This window comes from Arachis stenosperma, chromosome 7 (assembly GCF_014773155.1).
Source record: "Arachis stenosperma cultivar V10309 chromosome 7, arast.V10309.gnm1.PFL2, whole genome shotgun sequence".
In the NCBI taxonomy this organism is placed as follows: Eukaryota; Viridiplantae; Streptophyta; class Magnoliopsida; order Fabales; family Fabaceae; genus Arachis; species Arachis stenosperma.
Genome location: NC_080383.1, coordinates 5987002 through 6012745, shown reverse-complemented (window position 1 = coordinate 6012745; position 25744 = coordinate 5987002). Strand labels below are relative to the sequence as shown.

At 34.0% G+C, this 25744-nt stretch overlaps 1 protein-coding gene and 1 pseudogene across 1 annotated transcript; one reads left to right on the top strand and one right to left on the bottom strand.

Annotated features, from left to right (window-relative positions):
* Positions 1-13210: 13210 nt before the first annotated feature.
* Positions 13211-16135, top strand: LOC130939291 (uncharacterized; annotated as a pseudogene).
* Positions 16136-18884: 2749 nt separating this feature from the next.
* LOC130942183 (pentatricopeptide repeat-containing protein At1g71210, mitochondrial) lies at positions 18885-21648 on the bottom strand. Its single transcript, XM_057870879.1, has one exon. The coding sequence runs from the start codon at positions 21512-21514 to the stop codon at positions 19004-19006; it is 2511 nt and encodes an 836-aa protein (XP_057726862.1). The 5' UTR covers positions 21515-21648; the 3' UTR covers positions 18885-19003.
* Between the last annotated feature and the right edge of the window lie 4096 nt (positions 21649-25744).

Below are 25744 nucleotides of genomic sequence, written 5' to 3'. Positions count from 1 at the left end.
ATTTACCTGATTTGAAAAAGAAAGGTTTTCCTTTTGTTGCAAACTTGGAATTTTTAGACTGGAATCACCTTTTTGACATCAAAAAACATGTATATCCTAAGTTGGTCAAAGAATTTTATGCGAACATGACTTATCATGAAGGAAGTGTGCATTCTTATGTTAAGGGCAGAGACATCTTTTTAAACAATGAAACTGTCAGTGATGCATTGAAGTATACTGATGTTGGGCCTTGTGCTTACACCTCGGTTAAGTGGGATGAAGGTGTTGGAATTTCTTATCTTGATGCATTGGCTCACATTTGTGAACATGTTTCTTTAATTGATGGCATCACACCCACACACAAAGCCCTAGGATATGAACGTGCTCAATTACACCGCATTGTCAACCACATTTTGATTCCTCAAAGTGGTTCATATCAAAGGGTTTCTTACACTGACACACTTGTTTTATATGCCCTCATTACAAAAACAGAAATATCTTTTGCATACTTGATGGCTAGATACATGTTTGACTCTGTTCGAAGTACAAAAGATAAAGCACTTCCTTATGGCATGTTTCTAACTTGCATATTTGAGCATTTTGGTGTTGACTTGACCAATGAGAAATATGAAAATAGACATTCATACCTAAAGGGGGGTGGTTCAGTGAAACAGAACAAAGGACCCACTCGATCTGAAAGAGTCGTCCTAGATGATGAAGATGAGGACTGTGTTCCTAAAGATTCTCCTGCTCCTTCCACCGAGGGTACCTCCATTTCCACTGGGAAGAAATCCACTCTACTGAATGTGGTCAAGGATGTAGCTCAAGAGTTTGTATCTCAATCAAATCACATGATTGCCATGAGCAAGGAACAAAGGAAGTTAGCTAGCAAGCATGAGAACTTTCTGAAGAAATCTCGGGATAGAGTGGTTGTGCTCATGACCTTCATTGATAACCTTAACAATGATGAAGACATTGCCACTGATGTTGAAGAGGATGCTGCCTCGGAAGGAGATGGTTCTGATGCCTAAGATTTGTCTCATGACACTACTAGAAAATTAGTTATTACAGACGGATATTTCCGACAGATTTCATCCCACTGAAATACAGACGGAATTTCAGAGGGATTTTTTTGTCGAAAAATAAAAAAAATAGATTAGCATAAATTACAGACGGAAAAGAGAATCCATCTATAATTCCGTCGAAAAAATTAATTTTTTTTTTCCGTGAAATGGTTACAGACGGATTTTCCGTCTGTAATTAAGTAGACAAGATGCGCGTTTTATTTAATTATTACAGACGGATTTTCCGTCTGTAATTTAAATTTTCCGTCGAAAAATATTCAATTAAACCTAAATGAAACACGAGCTTCTTTCATATCAAACATGAGCTTCTTCTTCTTCTCTCTGTAGCACGAGCTACTTCATTCTTCTCTCCATGGCTGCTTCTTCCGCCGCTGCAGCTGCCGCCGTTGCGTCGCACAATATCTCTCTATCATCCTTTGCGTCGCACGAGATCCCTCCGCCACCGCCGCTCTCGTCGCATCTACTCCCATCGTCGCAGATCTCTCTTTGCCGCCGCTCTCATCGCATCTGCTCCCTCTGGCTCCTCTTCCATCTAATCTCAACTCGCTCTCTTAGTTCTTCTCGTAACCATCTCAAATTTCAGGTATATATATCCTGATTTTGTGATTCTGTTCTTCGTGATAAATCTTAGGGCTTAATTTTTCTGTGCCATTTTTAGATTTATCATACTCTACTTTTGTGCTTTGTTTGAATCTGCAGGTTTACTCTGATTTTGATGAATTATTTTCTGCAATCGAAGCTTTTTTGACCTAAAATTCATGGTAGGCCATTGCTTTCTATAGTTTTTAATATTTCTTTTGTCATTGTGCTCTTGAAACTTGTTTATTGTGTATTGCCTTGTTGTTTTATTTGAACTTGGTGACCTGAGGTTTTCTTAATTATAACTTGGAAGGTCCCTGAAGAATATAGTACTAAATTTGATGGATCTTCTATTTTGAAGGTATAAAATTCTAATTCTTCCTCATATTAATCATCTAAATGTTAGTAGTTATTAACACATAAGTTTTCTTGTTGAACTGGTGGCAGAGATGTAGTTCCAAGCGTTGAAGGTAACTTAGCTTCTTTTTTTTGAATTAATTTTATTTTCCTGTATAATGGTGTTTGGTTTTTCCTTGCAGGAGACTGACATTGGGAGGCACGTGAATCAGTTGCGGAAGCATTCCTCCAATGGCGTTCGCAGATTGGTGAAGCTACTTGTGAGGTTGTTGATTAAACACTACTTTTTTTTTATTTTCAAAATTGAATTAATCTTATCATAACTTATCAGCACTTATGGTAAAATCCTTGAGGAAGCAGGTGTTGGAGCACTTCTTTCAAATTTTGGAAATACTGAAACATCAGCTTCTTTACTCGTAAATGTCATTATAACATTTTCTATGCTCACTTGCATTGCTCTTTCCAAAAACTTATGGATATTTCAGGCAGGAGGTAAGTTTAGCTACAATTTTAAAATTTATTATGTAGTTTAAATTTGCTTTAGCCTTTTCTTGTTGTTCAAGATATTCTTTCGTAAAGTGTATTATAAGTTATAATCATATCTTTCTATAGTCTTATTCGATAACACTGTTCTAAGTCACAAAATACAAAGATACTGAGATAGTAGAGAGATAGTAAAAATTCGTATATACCGTATCCATATTTTGGATGAATATAAATTTCGTCGATCTTCTTCGATCAGTTTGTGTCTTTAAATCTCTGTATTTTTATTCAGAAACTGACCTCCAATTACATTCTTATATGCAATTTAAGGACAAATAATGCATCATTGTTCTAAATGAGAATAATTATTTGTGAAATGCAGGGCACTATTGCTCAACACAATCCCCATCTTGATAGTGTCTCTAACAGTACTAGTACTAAGGGATTCATTCCCCATGAGTTCTATTGTGAATGCACCAGTAACAGCAACATGTGTCATTGTCTATGAGAGAATATTCTGCATGAGATTTGGTGTGATTCCCAACATTATTTATGCAGAGATTTTTCCAACAAGTGTGAAAAGAATATGCATCTCAATTTGTGCACTCACATTTTGGATCAGCAGATTGATGGTCACATCTTCATTCCCATTCTTGCTGCATCAAATTGGACTCAATGGTATCTTTCATTGTTTGTTTGTGGTTGCATCATTTCTTGGGTGTTTGTTTACGTGAAAGTTCCTAAGACAAAGGGCATGCCATTAGAAGTCATCATCGAGTTCTTCGCCATTGGTGCTAAGCCTGGAGCTGATCCTGCCACCATGGCAAGCTAAAAAGCTCGACGATCATCGTCTTATTTGGTAACCATCTCAGAACAAAGATAGAGACATTGGAAGACACAACACAACTATTTAGAGAAAAAGATAAACAAAATGTCTCTATCTTTGCTTAACCCAAAATGGGACAACAAAAGAGTTTATAAAGATAAATTTTCTATTTGTGTCTGAGATCATTGGCAAACAGAACATTCATAATATTATCATTATTGTAATCACAAGGAATTGAAGCAGCAGTAGATTGATATAGTTTTGAGTCTTTAGTTGATTTTTATTCCAATTCCTATTGGGAGTTGAAGATTTCATTGGTGAAATGGAAATATTGGAACCTTTTGCTGGTATATTATGTGTCTTTTTTCTCCTGTACTTTTAAAAATAGAAATTACAATACAAATGCTTAAACAACTTTAAGTGTTATGGATTGATAATATTCTAATCAAATTCATGCACTTAAAACATTTGTAAGTAATAGGTGATTGAGTTAAACTACTTTATTACTCTTATTATAGTATACGATTAAATATCTATTAAAAAATCTAATATTAAACATACATACAAATAATATAAGTAACACAATTTTTAAGTTTTGTTTGGTTGGAGAGAAGTAAAAAAGTAATAGAGAGAGAAGAGAAGTTGCAAATTCTTATGTGTAATTCATCAAAAAGCTATTTTGTGCTAACTGCATTTTTTTAACTTTTTCCCCCTTGCAGTGTGGAGTCTGGTGACATTGATCTATCTGAGTTTCAAGAAGAAAACCAGGGTGATGATGGTGATAGAAATGATAATGATAGAGATGACGGGACTGATAATTATTGGATAATACAGGATGAACTTATGTGGGCAGCAACATGGTTATACATGGCTACGAGGAAGCCTGCGTATTTGAAGTACATACAAGAAGAATCGATAAGTGCTAGCGTAACAGAATTTAATTGGGATCTTAAATATGCAGGAGCCCAAATCCTTCTTACCAAGGTTAACTAGTTCTTTATTTATTTATGAAAAAGTGTTTTAATTAATTGGTGTGTATCTTATTAATAATTGGAGTTATGTAACAGAAAAATAATCTAAGGTGGTTGTTGATGATGTTGAAATTTAGTAGTCCTATATATATTTTTCAGCTTTTGATTATACTTTTTCCAAAAACAACACCACCACCCTTTCCCTTCCATGCTTTCACATGACTTGAACAAAACAAAGTTTGAATCCTTTCATGGTGGAGAAGCATTAGCAACCCTCACCTTCTTCTCTAACCCATTGGGGAACCTGAATAAATCAATTTTAGTTTCTCTTTCTTTAATGGGTAGAATCTTCCTTGTTTCAGTTGAAGATTTGTCCTTGTTTCAGTTGAAGATGGGTATTTGCAACCAGGATGCAGTCAAGCAATTGCAATCCATGATGGAAAATGGTGTGTTCTTCACAACCTTCAAAATAAATAAATAAATCCCTCCTTTTTTTTACTCTTATTTTAATAAATCCCTCCTTTTTTTCCCCTAAAATATTTTACTTCATATTTCAGAACATGCATCAGAAAATGAGATTGACAATGTTTTATCAGTAAGTTCCTTCACTATGTATGTATTCACATGTTTTCTCTTTTCTGTTGATAGAATACTGCTTTAGAAACTACTATATTTACTGGATTCTTAGATAAGAATGCTAAATTTGCTACCTAATGTCAATGGATAAAATCAATATTGATGAGGTCCTTCGTTGATCTGATGGCTTTTTTGGTTATTTTCCTTGTTTGAACTTTAATGATATATTATTTTTTGGATGCTGAATTGCTGATTGCAGTATTTATTTTTTTAATTCTGTTTTTAATCCTTGAATAGGTTCTTATGCTGATTTGGTTTATATCTCATGCTCCTTTGTTGTAACATTAAACACATGGGATCTCATGAGAAAATGAAAACTGATTCTGGTTTTCTTTTGTTTGTTTATAATGCATTCATTATATTTAACTTTGTTGGAAGGTAGATAGTGTGGGATGTATATGGAAATTGGAAATAACTAAGTTTTATCCTTTGACCTTTATTCAGTATTCATGTTTGATTCGTAAATCTTCTTTAAAGGTTAAACATTTACGGCTATGCGTCTTCATTTTTAATTATGTCACAAAAAATTCTAATTACTTTTTATTATTTTAGTGAACCAGTATTTTCATTTTTAGATCATCTCTAAGTTAGTATTTTGCTTCTGTTTTAATTTTTTTGGCAGTCATATGTTGCTCTCAAGATCCAAAAAAGTATTTGCAAATGTGCATTTGACCTGATTTTAATCTCTCTTGGACACAAGGAAAATGTGACTGTTGCACAAGTTAAGCAATACTGTGAGATGGAGAGTCATGAAGAGAAGCTGCACAGACAGATGAGGGAGGACAAGATTAGAGAAGCAAAGGATGAAATGAAAAGGAAAGCTAATGAGATTGATAAAAACAAGGTATGACTGGATGTGATTTTCTTTTTAATTTTTGTTTATTTTAAATTCTAATAGTGTGCATCATTTAATCAAAAGGCAATTCATGTAATATACAGATTATAAAGAACAGAGGTGATAATTATAAAGGAGATTTTGGCCCATTACAGTCAATGGGCTCGGGAATATTTGAGAATAGCTTTAATGATACAAGCATCTCCAGCAGTGGAACTGGTTCCAGATTGAGTTCTGATGTTGACTCCTTTTCTACCAAGTCTAAAGGTCAGCTTTCATAGTTTTCATGAATGCTTCTAGAATGCTTCAAAATATATTTAGGAGGCAATACTTGGACTGAACTTTTGGAGTTAAATTGGGGATGAATTCCACTTAGACCAAGAGTGCGCTCAGTGAATTGACTAATGTTGGCTGTAATGAGCTATGGTTCTGTTACACCTGTACAAATATTTAATTATGCGCTGCCACACTATAGAAGTAGTATGTGATTGATAATTGTCTCTCAGGTTTCTCTCTCTCTCTCTCTCTCTCTCTCTCTCTCTCAAAAACTATTTATTGCTATTTGGCAGTGTCCATGATCTTTAAAAAGTAACTGCAGTGGTAACAACTCCTTTTTGGTTCTTTTTTCTAATAATTGTCTTATTTGTTGTCTGAGTGTAGATCGGATATAGTAAGGTAGACATCCTCTGTTCAGAAAGTGGGAAGCAGCGAATAATTTTGATGGACCAAAAATCTCAAGAAGCAAGTATATTGCCATCATCACTAAGAAGCTCAAGAAAGAATGAAGCTATCCATAAATTAGGATGTTGAATCTTGATGAGTCCACTAGTAGTTATTTGTCATCTAATGTATTTAGATTGTATTATTGCATGGAAATAATTGCTTCTTATTATAAAGAAAGCGTTTTGTACTCACTGGTGTGTTTTTCTATTTTTATACCATCAATAAAAATTTGTATTTATTAAATTTATATTTATTTTGTATGAAAATAAGTTTATTTTGTAATTAGAAAAATAAAAAAATTCTATTTTACCTTACTGACGGATTTACAGACGGATTTTCTATCTGTAATTAGAATGTAAGATGATTTTCCAAAGTTCAAATTACAGACGGAAAATCTGTCGGAAAATCCGTCTGTAATTACAGACGAAAAATCCGTCTAAAAATTCGTCTGTAATTACAGACGGAAAATCCGTCGGAAAATCCGTCTGTAATTATAGACGGAAAATCCGTCTGTAATTACAGACGGAAAATCTGTCGGAAAATCCGTCTGTAATTACAGACGGAAAATCCGTCGGAAAGTTCGTCGCCTTTGGAAAATGCATAGAAAATTTACAGAGGAAAAATCCGTCGGTAACTGGTAAAAATCCGTCTGTAATTTTCCGACGGAAAAAAAAATCCGTCGGTAAATAATTTTCGACGGGGCTTTTACAGAGGGACAAAATCCGTCGGTAATTTTGTCGGTAACCAAAAATCCGTCTGTAATAAAGACTAAATCCATCTGTAAATCTGTCTATATTAATCCATTTTCTAGTTGTGTGAAGAATGCTGCTGCTCTCATTTTGTCTCATGAATTTTATTTATTTTGCATCTGTTGAACTTTTTGGATGACTGTAATAACTCTACATACTGCTGCACTTTTGTTGGTTTAGTTAGAACTTTTCAACTACTGTCTAACCTTTCCTTGCAGGGTTTGAATTGATGTTTTTGATGATCCTTTGAGTTGTCCACCCTTGATGACAAAAGGGGGAGTAAGGATACTATTTGGATAGTATTTTAAGGATAGTATTTGGATAGTATTTGGTATTTTTTAATGTTAATGCAGCTTCTAGTAGTTCATTCGAATTTTTTGTGATGTAGCTCAGTTGATATCTCTTAGACAAAATAAATGTGTATAGCTTTCTTTAAGTACAATGCATAAACAGGAACAAAGAGGAAAGCATGAATCCAGGGGGAGCTAATCTTCAAAAAGAAAGGGGGAGCAACATAAAATCAAAGGGAGTTTTCTAAACCTAACTCAAACTTATTTCCTTTTGATTATTGCTTAAATCATGTTTGTCATCAAGGGGGAGATTGTTGAGTTAAGAAATTAACTAAAATAATTAGTGATGACAAACATTATTTTTGGCAAAATAAATAATTAGAGTAGTTGAATTTATAAATATACATTGCTAATTATTTATGCCATGTTGCAGGTCACACTTCACTTTTGGCAGCCTAAGTTGAATGAATAACAAAAAAAGGGCTGAATGGAAAGTGTGAACAAAGACAAGCCCAAGTCATTCATATCAAACAAAGAAGCATAGCAAGACACCGGGCCAAAAAAGAGAGGAACCAGATCCAAGCTTGAAATTGTTTTTCAATTTCCCACCATCTTGATCCAACCAAGGCAACGTTCCTCTCCTCTCAATTCAGGTCATATCAAGACTTCAGAAAAGTAAGAAAGAGAAAGAGCTTCTCCCATAATCCTTTAACCAAAGAAGCAAGAGAGAGAGAATTGAAGCTTGAAGCACAGAAGCTAAAACAGAAATCCCAAGCTAAATCAAGCTTAAGAAAGGTAAATCATATCATCTTGCATGCATCAGATCTTCATCCTTTCTTCCCTACTCTCTGCTCTATCCGAAAATGGCCTTGAAAGGAAAGTTGTTCTCTGCCCCATTCTGCTGTGTATCTACGGTCTTAATCAAGACTTGGGGACCAAGTTGGTGTTCAAGGGTTCAGATTTGGTTGACCATTGGAAAACAAGTTCGGTTACACCTTCATGGCTTTCGGTCAAGTTAGAAAAGTCAGAAGCAAAGGATACTCTTTGATGTTAAAAATGAAAAAGTGAATCTGTGAGTTGGTGAAGCTCAAGGTTCAAGGTGTTGACCTTGGATGAAGAACCAAGGAACGTGCATGAAGATAAAAAAGGAGCTTGTTGTTCATTCGAGACAAGGAGAGAAAACCAGAGTTTGAAAAGTTGAGTTCTGTGAAGTATTCCCTGTGAAGTTCCTCTACTTGGACAATGCTCTCTATCTAAGAAGCATTCTGCCAACACTGAAGAACAAATTTAGAGGTTTGCAAAGCTGGTTTATCACATAGCTAAGAGGCTGTTGATGAAGTCAATCTCCTTCATGTTGTTCTGATTGTAATGTACTTTTCTAAAGCTTATCTTTCTGTAATTTCTTGAGAGAAAAGGCATTGTGAGAAATCTTGAGAAAAAGCCATGAGTGGAAAAAGGCTGAGAGACACACTTGGGAGAAAAGCCTAGAGTTATTTTCAGATTTCTTTAGGTTGGCAAAGTGTCTTGTATCTTATTCCTGTTTGGTATCCCTTTCTTAGTTGGGTTAGCACTAAGAGAAAATAGTTAGATGTTAGCATAGCCAATGTCAAGTTAGGTTAGAACTTGAGTGTGAAATTGGTGTATGTAAAACTGTTAACTATAGTGAAATTCTTCCACATTTGTGGAGGAGACTGGATGTAGGTTGCATAGCACAAGGCAACCGAACCAGGATATATGCTGGTGTTAGCTTTTTCTTCTCTGTCATGTTCTGTTTTCTGTTTTTCATGAGACAAAAATAAATTGTCTCATAAATTTCCGCTGCTGAGTTCAAACAGAATCAGATTTGTAACTTTGATCAAAAGGTCAGAAACAGCATCTGTAAAAGGAAGGCATAGATTCAACCCCCCCTTCTCTAAGCCTACCACAACCTTCAGTGTGTCCAAGCGTGTCTGAAGAAAATTTTTTTATTTTTTATTAAGACACGATTGGACATTGCAGACACGCATATCGAACGAATGTCGGTAAATATCGTGTCCAAAATATATCTAACATGCGGACACGATAACTCAATAAAGTGTCCGTGTTTCATAGTTTTTAATTAGAAACTTTTTGGAATAAGATTATTAATTATTAATTATAATGCTGATTCAAGTTGCTATAATTATATCACAGCACCATGATTTCAATTTACAATCAGATATATAATCTATTATTATTGTCATGGTTGTTGAGCTCCACTACTTTCTTAATTAATTGGCATAATAATAAGTAGAATTACATAGAGAAATATCAATATATAATTAGATATATATTTTTTTTAAATTAGTCTAAAAAAACTGATTGCTCTTGTGTCCCGATTAGTAGTATATATATAATAGCTACCATTATGGTAGCTATAATGTCTATGGCAACGTTTAAAAAATATTGTTAAAACTAAAATAAAAAAATTTAATTTCTTAGAAATATTTTTAATTTGAAAAAATTATAAAAAATATTGTCAAATAATAAAAATATGACCTAAAATTTAACAATATTTTATAAGTATTATCAAAATTACATAATCATTATAGCCACATTAAAGACAAGACGCAACCTAAAAAAAGGATAAAAAAATACTTGATGGAGAGGAAATTCTTATATAATATATAGTTTCGAAAAGGATATAATTAATAGAACTACTAAATCGAGAAAAAGGTTTATTAAAAAATAATTAGAAAAAGGAAAAAGATTTTAGAGAAATGGAGAAGACTGTAAGAAAGAAGTGATATGATTAGACATTGGTTTGTCAACAAAACAATAAAAGTGGGAAACAATGTAAAATAGTCAACTGCTATATATGGTGTGTTCTTGAAATTTTATTGTCTACAGTATCTTTTAGTCTAATAAATTAAATACTAATTTTTTGTAAATCTGAATTTTATTTAAAGATTTAATGTTAATAAATTATTATATGTACAAAATAGAATTTAAATTTCTAATATTTATTTAAATAGACAAATAAATTGTAATTACTCGATCAACCTAAATTGATTAGTGTGTTCATGATCTTGATATAAAGATATTGGAGCCAACGTGCATTAGAAATTATAGTGGTGGTAACTGCTACCCGTATAATATAGTATAGTATAGTATAACTAATTAATAATTGGCTTACGTTATGTTTATTAATTATTTTATCTATTGTCATAAATAAAATAATAATGTTGATTGAAAATGTGGATGGTCTTAGTTAGTGATGATATTGTTTCAATTGAGTTGTTGTTTATGTTCTTCACGCGGTACATATTATCACACATTTGAATAAGTGAAAAATAAAATAATAATAATGAAGAAAATGAACGGTCATGGCTAAGCACAAACAGAATATGTTCTTAATTACAATAATTAAGTCCCTTGCATACGTGGATTAACAAATAACCATATGTTGCTTATAACACAACCAACCAAATCGTAGTTATTTATTTTTAGTTTTATATTTTAGCTCTTAATCTTTCAATCAAATTTTAGTTTCATATCTAATGTTTAAAATATTTTATTTTACATTATTTAAAATTTGAGATAAAAGTAAAAAATTTGAAATATTTTTACAACACATGCTATTATTAATTAAAGCTCTTAATTAAATACCTTACCCCCTATTTTTTAAAAATATTATTATTATTATATTCTTTGTTGTTTTTACCTTTTGTTGTGTTAATTACTTAATTTCTCTATTTTAACTTAAGGATGTGTTTGTGTTGGATATAATTTTTATACAATTCCACTCATAAAATCATTTAGACGAATTATTTTTATTTTATTTTAACTCTAAAACTAAATATACCATAAGTTTTATAATATTCATAAAAAAGGAGTTACGAGGGAGGCCAGATATTTGTGGTAATTTAAAATGCTAGGTAATCTGTTTGAATTCATTAAAATGTTACTGTATTTGAATTATTCATATAAGTTACCAAAAAAAAAAAGAATTATTTAAATAAAATTTGGTGATGCTATAAGATTTAAAATTCTAACAAGTATTATTATAACTTATAAGAGTGGATGACATTGCTACATGTACACCAATAATTTCAAAGTAGGTGATTGAGTTGGGTGTTAAATCAAAAATCAAAATTAAAACATTATTTGAACAGATCATTTTAAATGATAATGTATAATAAAGAATTCATTGTTAAATAAGTTAAACAAAATCATAAAACCAAATACAAAGAGTTATAGTTACTTGTTTAAATATTATTTTTTGAGTTTGATCTTTAGTATTAGTCTCTTGTTTAATTCACTTGTCCGCTTAAATAAGTGTCAGAAATTCAAATCTCACCTGGTGCATGTAATAATTCATTGGCCAACAACAAACCTTAAATAAAATTCAAATTTAAGACGAATTAATTCTTAACCTATTGGACTAAAGAATCCCGTGGACAACTACAAAAAAATAGGTAATTTAAGACGTCCCAAAATCAAAATACTTATGTTGTAGGAATCAACTTTAAAAATGGAAAATACTTATGTTGTAGGAATCAACTTTAAGACGTCCGATCATAAAAAATACTTATGTTTGTTTGAAGGAAAAAAAAGAAGAAAAATGATTATTTTTCATTATTTGGTTGAGGAGAGAAACTAGAGAAGAAAGAAAAGTTATGAAAAAAATTTGGTAGGATCTACCAATTTTTTTTCTCTTTGACATTGGAAAGAAAATGGAGAGAAAACTAATTTTTCTCTCTCTACTTCAATACTACCCCTTCACTTTTTTAAATATATTTTATAATATAAAGGTAAAATTATCTTTTTATAACATATCTTTCCTTCTTATTTTCTTTTCCTAAATACATCTAAGAAAAATAAAAATCTATCCAATTTTTTTTCTTTCCTTTCTTTTGTTCTCTGTTTCTTTCTTTCTAACCAAACATAGCCTAAAATATATCATTAAAGTTATATAACTAAATACTTTTTGAACATTTTTTTGGGTTGCCCATAGTATATCCCAATCTGAAAGGTCAATGACTAATCTATCGCGGATCTGAACTTAATTCAAGGGTCTGTCGCTGGTTAATGGGTTGCTACATGCACAAGGCAGGAATCGAACCCCGACACTTGCATGAACATTTTATTTTAATAAATACAAAATATACATTGGCCAGCGACAAACCCTTAAATGGAGCTCAGATCCGCGACAGATTAGTGCTTGACCTGTCGGGTTGAAGGACCATGAGTAACCCAAAAAAAAATATAAAATATATATTAAAAATTTTAAGCTTGTATATTTTTTTAAACAACGTTTTTGGAAAGGCGAGGTTTAATTTAAAGGAATGGAGGACACAAACAAAAATATATTATAATCCCAATCTTAGAAAGGCATAGATCCAGGGAATCACCAACCCACTTATGCCTGTGCCTGTGAAAATAATATTGGTGGTGAGCACAATAAAACATTACTGTTTGGATAAAATAGACTTAATATATTTTTTTTTGGTGGATGACATCAAATATGTTAACTAGCTATTTATAAAGAAGGAAGATTTAATTTTTATTTCGTCTCCTTTTATCTGAATATTTGAGTAGTTTGAGGCTTTGAGCAGCCTCTCTAAAGGCCAAAGCTCCCACATAATTATTTTATAGAGGAAATTTTGTCGAAATAGAATTCCAAAAGCGGAAGAATTCCAAAAGCGGGGACTCCCACATGCGCACATACTGCTGTTCATGCATCCTCTATCCAAGCCTAAGTCACCAGATGATATTGACAAACTAATCTCAGCTGAGATTCCAGACAAGATCAAGAGGCCAAAACTTTATGGGGCAGTTGAAAAGTACATGGTCCATGGCCCGTGTGGCAAGTATAATAGTAAAAGCCCCTGCATGTTGAACGGTCAGTGCTCAAAGTATTATCCCAAGCCCTTTAGATCAAGGACAATGATTGATGATGGTGGGTTCCCCAAGTATAAGAGGACGGATAATGGTCGGATAGTCACAAAGAATAATACGGCCCTCGATAATTCATATATTGTACCATACAATCCATCACTACTACTGAAATACGGTTGCCATATAAATGTTGAGCACACCTGCCAAACGTCCGCAATAAAGTATTTGTTTAAGTACGTTCACAAGGGCAATGATCGGGTAACTGCTTCTTTCTACCAAACCAATGTAGACGGTGAGTCTGAACAAGTGGTAGATGAGATACGTAACTATTATGATTGTCGGTATATCTCAGCCTGTGAGGCAGCTTGGCGCATTTTTGGGTACGACATCCAATAGAAGGAACCTTCGGTCATCAGGCTTCCTTTTCATTTTCCAAATGAACACCCTGTTATATTCAGGGATTACGAAAACATTGTTGATGTAATAGATAGGGTTGATGGCAAGCTAACAAAGCTATTGGCCTGGATGCTTGCAAATAGGTTGTTTCCTTATGGTCGTACTCTTACATACAGTCAATTTCCTAACAAATTTGTATGGAAAGATGACATATCCATGTGGATGCCAAGGAAACAAGGATTCTCCATTGGTAGGCTTTCGCATGTTTCCCGCGGCAACGGCGAGGATTATTACCTGCGACTTTTGCTCAACATACAAAAGGGATGCCTCAGCTATGTTCATTTGCGCACAGTCAACGGGGTTGTGTATGGTACCTTCAAGGAAGCATGCTATGCATTGGGGTTATTACAAGATGATAAGGAATTCATTGATGCTATAATAGAAGCAAGCACGTGGGCCTCTGGAAACTACTTGCGTGACCTGTTCGTGGTGCTCTTACTATCTAACAACGTTGTAAGACCCGAGGTTGTTTGGGAGCAGTGTTACCATGTATTGTCCGAGGATATCTTATTCTGTCATAGAAAAAATATGCAGTGTGCAGGTATGGTCGTCATTAACATTATTTCTTTGGTAAATATGTTGTCTGATGGTTCAAATCTCTATTTGTAACATATCGGTATCATTTTTTCATTATTTTTATTAGATCTTGAACTTTCACCGGAACAAATTATGAACATGACACTTGCGAAGATTGAGGACAAGCTTCAGGGTAATGGAAGATCTCTTAAAGAGTTTGACAAGATGCCTTACCCAAGTTCGGACGTTATTGATGGCTTAGAGGATCGACTCCTACTAGATGAGCTGAACTTTGATGTCGATGCCCTAACTAAGGAGCTTAACAACAACCTATCTAATATGAACATAGGTCAGAGAAAAGCATTTGATGTCATCATACAGGCAGTCAATGGTAACGCCGGAGGATTCTTCTTTGTTTATGGCTGCGGTGGTACCGGTAAGACGTATCTATACAGGACTCTATCAGCTGCAATTCGAAGCAAAAGGGGCATTGTACTGAATGTTGCATCCAGTGGGATTGCTTCTTTATTGCTTCCAAATGGACGCACAGCTCATTCAAGGTTTAAGATACCGCTGGAGTTGACAGAGGACTCAGTATGTTGCATTAAGCAAGGTACATCTTTGGCCAAGTTGATATGCAAAGCTAGACTTATTATATGGGATGAGGCACCAATGCTCAACAAACTTTGCTACGAAGCACTCGACAAGTGCTTTCGTGACATCCTGAGCTCAGAACCATATTATAATGCAGAATTACCTTTTGGAGGTAAGGTCGTGGTACTAGGAGGTGACTTTAGACAGATTCTTCCAGTCATTCCAATGGGCTCCCGTCAGGATATTGTTCATTCAGCTATCAATGCTTCGTATCTATGGCAACACTGTATTGTTCTAACCTTGACAGTGAACATGCGTTTAACTATTGGACCAACAGATAAAGCTGTGGATGATGTTATTGAGTTCTCAAAATGGCTGTTGGATATTGGGGATGGCTTGGTTGGGGATTCTATGGATGGGGAGTCAGAGGTGCATATTCATCCTGACATATTGATACATGATTCAATTCGTCCCTTTGATGATATGGTTGAGTTTGTATACCCTAACCTCTTGGCTAATATTACTCAGCCATCGTACTTTAAACATCGATCCATCCTTGGTCCTACATTAGAGGTGGTCAATGAGGTGAATACGCTCATAATGGATCGTTTGGAAGGGGATGAAAAAATATATTTAAGCTGTGATAGTTTGTGTGTTGAGGAAGGAAACATGGAGTCAGACTTGGACACAATTACACCGGATGTTCTTAATGCTATTAGCTGCTCTGGTTTGCCCCCACATCAACTAACTCTAAAAGTAGGTGTGCCAGTCATGCTATTGCGCAATATTGACCAGTCCAACGGTCTATGTAACGGGACAAGATTACAAGTACGGAAACTAGGAAATCATGTCGTTGAGTGCATGACGTTAACAGGAAACAAGGTTGGTCAGGTAGTCGTAATACCGCGAATGGATATGATTCCTACCAACCAAGGTCTGCCGTTTAGGTTTCAGAGGAGATAATTCCCAATTATTGTGTCCTTCGCAATGACGATTAATAAGTCACAGGGACAAACTTTGACCACGGTTGGGTTGTACTTGCCAAGGCCAGTTTTTTCGCACGGCCAGTTGTATGTTGCACTATCAAGAGTAAAGTCAAAGAATGGACTCAGAGTGTTAATTCAGAATAACAAATGCAACGTGGCCACTTCGACAATCAATGTGGTCTACAGGGAAATATTCGAGAATATCCACTAGACAGTAAAATCGATAACTATTCACATCCATGTCATAGTAAAATCGTCGAATTGTTAGGCTATTACAGGCAATATCTACCTTCAAATTTGTCCTACTTGCTAATCCAATCTACAAAATAACTGAGAAAACTTATAACTCATACTTTGTGAAACACTGCTAAATGTAAGACACGAACATACATTTGTCATATTCTCAAAATAATTACTCGCGAATGATTTTCTAGACCGATGCCGTGCAACGCACGGGCTAATGCACTAGTGTTTAGTAAAAATACGGAGATAAACTAAACGATAGTGAATATACAAGAACAATAGTAAAAATATATAGTTTTAGTTTATAAAATAGCTTCCATTTTCTTATTTACCTATAATCTTTTCTTGTAAATTTTGTTCGTCACATTGTAGCTAATTTTTGTAGTAACTTTTTTTTCCTAAATAGCAGTAAATAATTTCTTTTATTTCAATAGCACATGTGAGCACCCTAAACCTTGCCTCAAAGTGTTATATTGTGTACTCCAAAAATAAGATCTTCTGCCAAGCAATTTTTTTCAGGAAGCATGCACTGTTGCACATTCAAAACATTTGTTCATGGCATTCAATTAGTGATATTTGGTAATTAGAACTAGTTTGATCATGGCTCTGATACGGAAAAATAGATAAACAAAATGACATGAATTGAAATTGAATAAGAAAAATACATTAAAATTGAAATTAAAAAATCCCTCAACCTAACTTGTCCATATCATAGTTTAAAAATTGAATTGAAAAGACTCATCAACCTTCTACCCAATTCTCCGTACAACGAGAGAGACTCACTTAACATCACTTGTTCACACTATGATTTCATCATGAAACAAAAAAAAAAAGTGCTTTGGCACCTATAATCACTCAATACTACGACTACAATAGCTAAGGAGGTACTTATAACCTCTTATTAAGTTGAAACAAAGAAAACTCTAAATCCCACAAACATAAAGCTCAATCTAGTAATTAAATAAACAAAAAAAAAATCAAAATAAACTAATAACTTTTAAATGATATTTGATCTCTTCATATCACAAACATTTGAAACACATATCACTCTATTAAGATGGTGCAAGTAGCCATCAAGAAGCTGCCACTACACTCTCTTGAGCATCATGCATCAACTATTGGATTGTCTTTGCCTTTGTCATGATGCATCATTTCATAATGGAATCTCATTTTTCAACCAATCATATTAAAGTCTAGAGTAAATTTGGACCAGGGAATAAGAAAATCTGAAAATAGACTGAAATATCTTACCTAGTTGCATCACATGTAATTCAGTTACATGACCTAATCACTCCTAGTTATAGCAATATCAACAAGACAACTTCCTTTATGAGGTTCTTTCATTGGATGAAATTACTTCTACATAGTTAGCATAGAGCCATAAACCAACTTTCTAAGGTTCTATGATTTTCTGATGATACAAAAACAATAGTCTAATCTTAGCCAGTAGCCACCTAATGATGAAAACAATCAAGTGCGCTTATTTTCAGCATTCTTTTTCAATTCTTTCACTTTCATATCACCCAAAAAAATAAAAATAAAAACCTCAAAGCAGCTTTGTCAACATCTTCAAATATATGAAGCTTAGATCCTTTGAACCATGACTCCATGAATTTTGGCAGTGCAAACACCAGAGAAAAAGATGCAATAGTTCAACGTTTTGCAAAATCCAGTGTGTTTCATTTTCTCCAATTTGAAATTTTGAAACACTTCTCAAGTAACGTCTCCCCATCAACCGCTGGACTCTATATTCATCCTCCACCCTGCGTTTTCTTCTTCCTCCTTTCTTTTTCTTCTCGTCTCTCAGTTTCTTTCAACAATATCAGTTTGTTGAGTTTTCAATTAGATTCTTTTTGCACTAAGCAGTAGACCTTATACGAAAAGCTCTCCCAAACTACTCTTACAACATTGGCTTTCAATCTGTATTTCTAAGTAGCAAGTTTCTAGCAAAATGAGTTCTAAGAAGAGTATATATAAACTTGTATAATCCCTGACAAATATAGATACTAAGCTCTCATAATAATTTACTAGTTTGGAGCTAGCAAATATGTTCATGAAAAGAATAAAAGAGGCCACCCAGAGATCAACATACTTGATTCCTGTTTTTGAAAATTTTGAGGCTAATCATTTGATGAAATATGAGGAAAGCTTTGATGAATGGCAACCAGATGTAAGAACTAAAATATGACTACAAGTGCAAATTCTAAATAAGGAAGGGAGTCAAGCACACAATCATTAAAGAAACCAAGGTAAAAAGGACAGATTAATTCTTCTACAAACCAAAATAAGAGCCAGTAGAAGAGAGAATTATTATCAAATGAAGATAAACCAATATAGCTTATGCTCAAATAAGGATGCAATGAAGACGTTGCAGATTAATGAGGGAACACCAATCCCCTATCTGAAGCTCCAAGTTTGAATCATATTTGATTTTTTATTTCTTGGGCAATGACTATTACCATCAAATGAGGTTAAGATGCAATACATCAAACTTGCAAAAAAAACAGTATCAGATAAAAATGAAGTTAAATCAAATATCACAGCTTATGTAAATCTAATGTGATAACTGATAAATAACACAATGTGGAAACTATTTTATTTCCTATTGCTTCCACACATAAAAAGAATGTTTTTTTTTTGGTGGGGGAGAGGAATAGTCAACATAAAAGGATTGCACAGGATGTAATATTAGTAAATGATACGGAGAAAAAAAAAACTAAATCCAACGCATCCAAGATAACTTTTTTCTTTTGACAAAAATGCAATTCTAAAAAATATCCTTACAAAAATTGGGTGGACCATTTTGGATATCTAACGCATACTGATCAATTGTTCCTTAAATGAGCATTCTGGTTTCTCTGTTGGAGAATATCCTTTTACTTTCTTGAAACCACCTCTCAGCCTTGTCTCTCATCCCATGCCTTTTGAAACCATCAACCATGGTGCTATAAATCCACTGGTTGGGCTCAAAGCCCCTTTGACACATCCTTTCAAACAACTGACAAGCCTGCTCCTTATCACTCTTCCATGCTTTTCTCAACAACAAATTGTAAGTGTAAATGTCAAGTGGAAAGCACTTTGCGATTAATTTCTCCAAGTCCTCAACATGGCTAACTCTATGATGACGACGAAATGCACCAACCACAAAGCTAAGCATTGACCAATCAGTTTTTCCCTCCTCTTTCACTCCTCTTAAACGAACACAGGCATTGTAAACTTCCGGTGAAAACATAGATCGATAAAGAAGTATGTTACCGAGAAAAGAGGTTAATCGACGTCCCATTTTCTCATACATATCAACAAGATTCACTGCCTCGTGATATCTTTCCGATGAACAGAGCTCCTGTACAAGAATTTCATAGCATTCAATGCTTGGATTTAAACCGTCTTCTAACATTTTGAGGAAGAACTGATACGCAGGTTCAGGATTCTTGCTCTTGCAGAGAAAAATAACAAAGCAATTATATAACTTTTTAGTCGCCAATCCACGAGACCAAACATTATTAAAGAAGATAAGAGCATCAGAAGTCCTTCCACTTTTCAAATAAGCTTTCAACATAAGACTTAGAGAAGATGAAGTGGGCTGAATGCCATTCCTCTGCATCAACTCAAGCACTTTCCAAGCCAACTCAGCCTGCTTGGCATGCCCAGCTGCATCAATGAAACAATCATAAATATAATGTTGACGATCATTATGGGACAGCATCTCGAACAAACTGAAAAACCGAGATCTTGAATTGTCCATCTGAAGTAAACAACAAAGAACAACTCTACATAGAGCTGGTGTCACTTTATGACCCTTCTCCTTCATTTCAACGAGAAGACGAGCAGCAATATCTCCCCTATTCAAATAACTATCTTCCACTCTTCCCGCCCGACACAGTGCCGTTATAAAGTTATCATACATGGAAGCATTAGGCATAATTTTCCATTTCAAGGCAAGATGGAGCAACTCTTTCATCTCATCAATCATGCACTCTCTACACAGAACATTGGCAAGCCTAGTAAAGGTCCGTCTATCGGGAATAAAATGGTGATCAATTGAGCTCTTCAACACACTAAATGCTTCCTTGGCGTTTCCGTCCCAACACAAAGTAAGTATCAAGTACTTGTAAGCCATATGATTTGGGGACAGCATAAATTCTGACCTCGACTTGAACAAATCAAGAGCATCATCCACCATTCCCTTCTTGCAAAAGAAGCACAGCACGGCATTCATGGTAACTGTGTTAGGTGGAACAGCAGTCTCATACATGTCCATGAACAAATCATACACCTCATCGAGCCTGTCCTCCCTCAAGAGCCTGTAAATCAACACGTTGTACCTCGCCAAACCAGGAATGTATCCTTTATTTTCCTTCTTCTGTTTGAAAAAGTCCAAGGCCTCGTCCAACCGGCCACCCTGCACAAGGCCCCTTATCCAAACCCCATAAGCATGATCCAACGGCACCACTCCCGAATCCCCAAACTCGCTAACCAATCGAACAGCATGATCAAACCTATTGCTCCGACATAAAGCACGGACAAGAATACTCACCTCGGAGCCATGAAGCTTCTTGCCACCATCTACCAAGCCAAACAAGAACACTTCAGCTTCATCCAACTTACCCTGCTTGCACAAACTCTTCATAATAAGCACATTGGTATACCGATTCTCAAAACCTCTCATCCTAATCTGCCTAATAATGTCATTAACAGCATCGAAATAACTCTCTTCAACAAGGGCATTCAAAAGCACATGGTAACCAAAGGTATCCAAGTCCAAGCCATTAAACCGCATTTTACCAAATAGTTGGAGTGCAATCTCAGGTTTACCCGCAATAGCATATCCAATGACGAGAGTATCGTTGAACCGTGCACGGGGATAGAAGGCTGGACCACGGCGGCGGAAGGATTGGAGGAACTCGATGATGGTTGACATTGATCTGTTGCGTGCAAGGATTCGGAAGATGGCGGAGAAGGTGCCGCGAGTGTGGTGGAAGCCGGACTGGCGGCCGGCCCAATCGAAGAAGCGGAGGCAGGGGTAGACGTCGGCAGCGGCGGTGCCATGGTGGAGTACGGTGAGGACGAAGGACTCGTCGAGACGGGGCAGTGTTAGGGCGGCGAGAGAGGCGTCGAGGGCGGCGTCGGAGGAAGAGTCCGTCGAAGAAAGAATCTGAAAGATTCGGGTGATGAGTGGGTCGCGCGTGTTGAACCAGTCCTTGATGTAGGATCTTAAGACGGTGTGGCAGTTATGAGAAGAAGAAGATGAAGAAGAAGAAGAAAAGGAAGAAGGGTTGTTGATGTGAATGAGAAAAGAAGAGAAGAGGGATCTGCATTTGGTTACATGTTTTAGTGGCTGTAGCATTATGGTCTATGGATGTTCTCTATCTCTCTCCGATGCCATTCTCATTTTCATTCCTCTTCCTTCCTCAAACCCATTTCTACGCTCTTTCTTCAATTTTACATAAACCTAACCTAGCACCTCATCTTTTATTTTCATTTACATATTAAGTTCTGAAATCTGAACATTATATCATCCCTGTCTTAATAACTTTACGGACCGTTCTATTTTTATTTTTATTTTTATTTTTTAATCAGACCTCAACTAGACTATTTAGCCCAAATAAGATAGGAATTACTGGTACACTGGTATATAATAAATCTGCACCGTTAAAATATTAGTTTTAAAATATGAATGAATGAGATTTTTTTATGTAATTTCTGTTTATGATGGAGAGGATCGTGAAGTGTGTACCCAAATTTGCGTTAATCGAGGAATGATTATACGAACATTACGAAGAATTGAAGATTACACCTGATGTCCTTGGCGCAGGCTTCCCGTGTTAGTGGCTACTTCCTTAGATGACTTACTTTATGTTTTGATTTGGGTAGTTTCCTTTTTGTGGGGCTAATGGACCTTTTTGGCGCATAGTTGTTGCTTACATTAGTTTGAGGGTAATAGATCGTTGTTGGGTGCATTATTTTTGTATAATTTTTGGCCAGCATTATACTATTGGGTTAAAAACCGTAAAGCCATAATTGTTAAATTTTGCATCGTTTTTTATTTATTATTAGGTTCATAGTTTGGTCTGAAAAATCCGATCCACAGACAATAAATAGAACTAACCCTTATTCATGTGTTTGCAGTGCAGTTTGAATCGATTTTAGATTGGTTTTAAGTAAAAAATTTATCCGATTCAAATACTGATTTTATTTGCAATGTGGATTGGATTGGATGAACTTTTTTAAAAAAAAAAGTATTCAATTCGATCTAATTTCAAGCGATTTGAATGGGATTAGATTTGCGGTTTTGTAAAGTACAAAAATGAAATATATATAACAAGTTTTAACATCAAATTTTAAATAACTAACAATGACATAATAAGTATAATTGTAAATATAAATTGACCAAAACAAAAAATTTATATGAGCTGGTTGGGGGGTTGTTTTACCTGAAAATGACACGGCTTAAAATTTTAACAAAACAAAAAAAATATTACTACCGGGTCCGAGTTCTTTAAACCGGTCCATTAATGATAATAAATAAAATATATATTAATTTAAAAATATAATAAAAAATATATAGAGTAAAAAAAAGTTCTATTAAAAAAATTATATAGGGCTAAAAATTGACCAAAACAAAAAATTTATATGAGCTGGTTGGGGGGTTGTTTTACCTGAAAATGACACGGCTTAAAATTTCAACAAGACAAAAAAAATATTACTACCGGATCCGAGTTCTTTAAACCGGTCCATCACCATTTTTTCTAACTATGTCAAATACACTCTTTTCATTAATAAAATACAAAATTTACAACAGTTTTATTATTATTTAGTAATCCAAGCCCATTTATAATGTCTCTTGAGTTGGTAGACAAAGAGCCCACCAACTTTCAGCCGTTGGAGTCAAACTTTCTCACGTTAGCTTCTTACTAGCTACAACCATGAAGCATAAAGTCAGTCTGTCATTTCCATAATTTTACTGTACAACTAAAGACATTTTAGGTTTTCTATCCATCACTATATGGCAAAAAGTTGACTGCTAACCAGACCGTACTTGCTATATTGCTGTACCAAAAATTTTTCAATAAGATAACCAACTTCAGATAGATTAGATCGAAAGAAATATTGAAAGAAGAATTTCAACTGTACCAATTTACTTTACAGAATTACAGGTATATTGGTATACTTTAAATTTGAACCCTAAAGATATTGATATAAATATATTAATGGTCGAGATTATGGGTGTAGCTTTTTGGGTGTACTTACTTAAAATGAGGAGCATCATAAGGTGTACGGATTTTTTTGTTAACCGAGGTGTGATTGCATGATTGCAGGAAGAGTATTCCCCGCCGCCCCTGCACCTGGCGCAGGCTTCCTTTGTTGGCGGTTTGGCAGCTGATTTCCTGAGTAGCTTAGTTTCTTGTGGTTGTGCTCGCTGAGAATGAAGTCTTTAATGCTTCTATGTTGTGACTAGGTGTTGTAGGGCCAACGGTCTTTAGGAGAATGTGAATTAGCAATTTTGGTGTAACTATGTGTCTTTATTTGGGCCGAAACTGCACAATACAATGGAGAACAATAATTTCTAAGTTTATTTTATTTTATTATTTTGGTTATATTATGGGTGGGCAAAATGATTCCACATACAACAAATGGACCTAATTCCAGAACTTAATATTAGGAGGACCAAATTTTTAATTTGTAATTAGTAATTATTATTAATTTTTTGAAAAATTTACAGTATTTTTTATTTTAATTTTTGTGTATGGTTTATTATTCTGTTTGTTGTTATATTTTTATTAAATATTTAATTAAATTTTTATGATTTAAAAATTTATAATTGAATTTTTATATTAGATAAAAAGATAAAGTATTAAATTGGTCTCCTACATTTGGGTCTAATTCTGTTTTAGTCTCTAAAGTTTAAAGTGTCCTATTTGAATAAAAAAGGTTTCATTTACTTTCAAGGTAGTTTTACTGCGAAGTCAATCTTAAATAACTAACCTCACCGTTTCACCAAATATTAATGTTTCATTCTTTGAAGAAGAGGTACAAACTCGAGAGGCATAGGATCAGCAACAAATGTATCACCATAAGCCACTAGTCTTGGTTCAAGTACATGGAGAACATTGTCGAGAAATCGCTTTCCGCGGGGAAGTTCGCTGGTGGCGACAAGAATAAGGCTATTGTCACCTCTACCGTAAAGAACTCCCATCAACAACTGAAAAGTTTGGTTATATAAGTTTTTCATATCTAAAAACTAAGGTTTCATTAATTATTTAACATTAACTTTACGGTAGGACTACATTGAAGTTAAATAAAATTTTTTTGGATTTAAATAGGACTTTTTAAATTTTAGGTACTAAAATAGGATTAGGCCTAAATGTAGGGAACCAATTTAGTATTTTACTCTAGATAAAAATTATAAATTAAGTTTCTTCAAGTTATTTTTTATTAAAAAATACAAATATTTTAAGAATTTTATTTTTGTATTTGATGTAAAATTTATTATGAAATATTCTAAAGAATAACTTTATAGTATTTTGTTTTTTGCTCATAAAATTAACTAGTAAAAAGTTAATTACAAATTGTTTATTTACCATAAAAATCCAATCATAAATTTTTAAACTAGTGAAAATGCTAGGATAGTTAAATTTTGTTTCCTCACTAGTTATTTAAAATATTACCCTTTTTAATGTCAAAATTAAACAATAAATATAACTCTTTTTTATTTTCTCATACATCCGTCTTTGAACAAACTAAGAATGCAAATTTTTTTTCAACCGGGTTAGAGAATCCAACAACGACCGGGCTGCATGCTGAAAGAATCCTCAACTCAACTTTTTGTGTTCAATAAGCAATCACACACTTACCTGGATGCCTTAGTTTATGGCAGCCAAAACAACCATATTCTTCTTTGTAATCTTTTGACATTACACATAATAAAAAAGGACAAAATTTATTTTCGTTAGTGATCCATACATGATTCACCAGAATACCAATAAAGTGGATGGTACATTTAAAAGTTTTCCAATCTTAAATAGCCAAAAAAAATTTTAACGGATAGTCATTATATCAAATTTAAAATTAAAATAAATCAAAATAATTTATATTTATATCACATAAAAATTGATCATTTTTTTTTTACTTGACAAACAAATAAATTAAACAATATATTATTATATTTTTTTGGTTGCTCATAATATTTTTTAATCTGATAAATCAAAAAATAATTCATCATGAATTAATCTAAATCCCACTCATTGTATCATGTAACCTCTGTAATCCATCGAAAGGCAAAGGAACTTGCCAATGACCCAGAAGATGCTTTGGGCTTATTTTGGTTCGCAACAAGTTGTCAAATACTCAAATATAACTTAGTCCGATATAATTTTGATCCTTAACCAATTTTGAGTGGTTTAATTATTAGTTTATTAGTACGTTTAAGTAAGTATTAGAAGTTCGAATTATGTCTTGTGTATATAGCAATTTATTGATTAACGACAACCTCTTAAATGAAATTTTAATTCGCGACGGATTAATCTTTTAGTCTATCAGATTGAAAAATACCATAAGAGATCCTCTAATATAATAC

Bases quoted from the DNA above. Each gene is read 5' to 3' on its own strand.
- LOC130942183 (XM_057870879.1), bottom strand. From the start codon at position 21,514: ATGCTACAGCCACTAAAACATGTAACCAAATGCAGATCCCTCTTCTCT.